Source organism: Brachypodium distachyon, chromosome 2, assembly GCF_000005505.3.
Source record: "Brachypodium distachyon strain Bd21 chromosome 2, Brachypodium_distachyon_v3.0, whole genome shotgun sequence".
NCBI classification, from domain to species: Eukaryota; Viridiplantae; Streptophyta; class Magnoliopsida; order Poales; family Poaceae; genus Brachypodium; species Brachypodium distachyon.
In genome coordinates this window covers 52,485,935-52,488,960 of record NC_016132.3, presented here as the reverse complement: position 1 = coordinate 52,488,960, position 3,026 = coordinate 52,485,935, and the positions used below count along the sequence as shown (strand labels likewise).

The following is a 3,026-nucleotide window of genomic DNA, read 5'->3' as shown; positions in this document are numbered from 1 at the left end:
ACGATGCATGTACATTTAAAAATTGGCAAAGACTGCGCACCCCCCGTTAGTTTTAGGGACGCAGGGGAAGATATTTCCACTTGTCTGGTTGGACACTTTGTGGGCACACACATGTCCTTTTCAAAATCGAGGCAGATTAGAACAAAAATATCCAAAAGGGGAGAATGGCCTCTCTTTTCTGCAGCACGGAAAGGAAACTTCCATTAACCATCTCGCTCAGTTAAAGATGAGTTGATTGGCTGCCCAGCCAGTGTAGATCGAAACTTTGTTTTGTTTCTTTAAGAACGGCTAGTCCAATGTGAGCAATCCACGCTCAAGAACAACTTTCGGAGATCACTAGAGTAGCAATTTTTAAAGGGTGTGTCTATTTGTAAATCGCCTGATTTTCAAGAAATGAACCTTAAATCTCAGTCGAAATTTTAGAACCGTTGAATTAAGATCTGAGGGTCATCCTAATATCTAATTAAGAAACATGTGACTTCCAAACGGCAAAACCGATTTTAAAAAGGAAGTTGAAAGTCATTTCATTAAATAAGTAGGAAAAATTATGTACTCCCTCCGTCAAACAAAGGATGTCTCAACTTGGACCAAATTTGAATGCATCTATACACTAAGTGTCATATCTAGATACATTCAAATTTTGACAAACTTGAAACATCTTTTGTTAGACGGAGGAAGTATATAAGAATCTAAACACCAAATACAACGCGACTATTCTCACAACATGATTCCACTCAGTCCATATCTTCCAAATACCGGCGTCAAGAGAGAGTGGCATGAGACTTCCTCCGTGAAGATTGATCGCAAAAGAAGAAAAAGAAGCTGTAAACCAAACATGTTCGCCCAACGTACCTCTGCGTTCTGAGGTACTCTGGGTGTGAACTTGTGTGCATCCGAACAAAGGAGAACTCCACGTAGGACTTTGCACTCTCGCAGAGCAAAACTCTCTGCATCGACTCTGCTCACTGCAGTACTGCAGTTTGGTTCCTCTTTTGGCTCCATCCGGCCGCTGGCTATCCCCTAAAATAAAATAGCTACTCCAGCACAAAAGCACACGGCTAGTTTGCATCAGCGCGCAACGCGCGTGGCTATCTCATTTGTAGCCTTGTACCAACCAGCACAACCGTACAACCAACAAGTGCGTGGCAAAGGCAAAGGCAAGCGGGCCGGGTAGATATTTCTCAGGCCGAAGTCATGCGTGCGTGCGTGCGTGACCCTTTTGGTTTGGGAGTACACTCAGTAGATGAGTGACCCGCAACCGAACGCCCTATGATATCCCTGCTCTAGTGAGTGCCCTGCCCCCTGGTCCAAGACCATGGATTCCCATTATATATCCTCACTTGGCCGTTCCGCGGCAAGATCTTTCAATCAGGACTGCTCGTACGGCGCTATCTGCCCGATCAAGCTTCCAGCTTCTTTGAACCGAAACAGATAGGAGCTGGTATAAAGCAAGCGCTCCACACGCCACATTTAGCAGCAGCAGGAGGAGCAGTGAGAGCCGCTACCACGTCTCCGTCCCTGTGCAACACATACCCGTACCTGTACCGCCGGCGCATAATTGCCGGGCGGAAAGCGTGGTGGTGGTTACTAAGCTCGATCGAGACTTCGAGAGAGGGTCTCGTCATCTCGAGGAGGAAGAAGAAGTTGCAAGCAAGTATGGGCACGCACGCCAGGTCCATGAGCTGGTACATGGGCGGCCCGCCGGGCTCGCCCGCGCCACCGGGGAGCAGCGGCGGCGGCGAGGCGCAGCGCGCGCTGAGCAGCAGCAGCGGCAGCGCCGGCGGGGGCAGCGACGCGAGCTTCGACACCAACATGGTGATCATCCTCGCGGCCCTTCTCTTCGCCCTGCTCTTCGCGCTCGGGCTCAACTCGCTCGCGCGGTGCGTCATCCGGTGGGCGCGGCGCGCGGCGTCGTCCGGCGAAGGCGGCGTCGACGAGGAGGCTGCGGCGGTGCAGGGCGGCGGCGGCGGCGGCGGCGGAGGGATGAGCAGCGGCAAGAAGAAGCGCACGCTGAGGAGCCTCCCCATCGAGGTGTACGGCGCGTCCGGCGGGTCCGCGGGCGCGTCGGACGTGTGCGCCATCTGCCTGGGCGAGTTCGCCGACGGCGACAAGGTGCGCGTGCTGCCCCGGTGCGGCCACGAGTTCCACGTCCGCTGCGTCGACGCCTGGCTCGTCTCGCACGACTCCTGCCCCACGTGCCGGGGCTCCGTGCTCACCGGCGCCGCCGCAGCCGCGCCCAAGACCGCCTCGGCCGCCGCTCCGGGAGGCAGCTGGCGGCCCGGGAGCGTCGACGCCGCCGCCGTCACGGTGATCATCGCGTGACGACGCGGGCGGGCGCGGGGATACTGGCGGGCCCCGCGTGCAGTCAGATATGCTTGTTTGAAGAATCCTGGCCGTGGCCGTGTCTGTGAGATATTTTTCGACGCTGCTGCGGTGAGAGAAGGCCCGCTGGTCTCTGTTCACCGCTGAGTCGTCACGGTCAAGCTTTTGCCTGCCGTCGACAGCAAGTACCGCTGGCCTCCATGTATATACTCCTCTCGACGCTGTATAATACTAGTCTCATACTGCTAGTAGATATTTGACTGCAAATAAGACGGTGTATTTCTTTTTTCCTTTTTGTACATGCTGGATTTTCCACGATTTTTTTGCGCGCTGCTGAGCTCAGATAGATTCTGGGATATTTGTACCTGCTGAGGTCATTACGTCTAAATACCGGAATTCTCTCTGGCTCTCCATCGTCAATCGTGTCCTCCTAAATGGTTTTAACACTGTGACAGAACCGGCCTGTTTTTCTTTTTTTCCGTGGTAAAGATGAACCGATCCTTCTCCGGATATTATTTGACACTTGCCGCTTCCGTTGGGTGTTACGGTCGTACAGTGCTCGTTGTTATGGACTAAATATGCAGACGGTCACCACCAATTCAGTCTTTCATAGAGGTAACAATACATCGCCCATGCATTGATACGGACTAAATATACTGCATATTTAAAAAGAATATCATATTATTAAATATTATCTTCGATCA

The 3,026-nt window shown here is 52.7% G+C and overlaps 1 protein-coding gene across 1 annotated transcript; it reads left to right on the top strand.

Annotated features, from left to right (window-relative positions):
- The first annotated feature begins 1,053 nt into the window (after positions 1-1,053).
- On the top strand, positions 1,054-2,735 carry LOC100841820 (RING-H2 finger protein ATL74). Its single transcript, XM_003564452.4, has one exon. It carries the CDS (start codon positions 1,657-1,659, stop codon positions 2,320-2,322), a length of 666 nt encoding a protein of 221 aa, XP_003564500.1. The 5' UTR covers positions 1,054-1,656; the 3' UTR covers positions 2,323-2,735.
- The last annotated feature ends 291 nt before the right edge of the window (positions 2,736-3,026 follow it).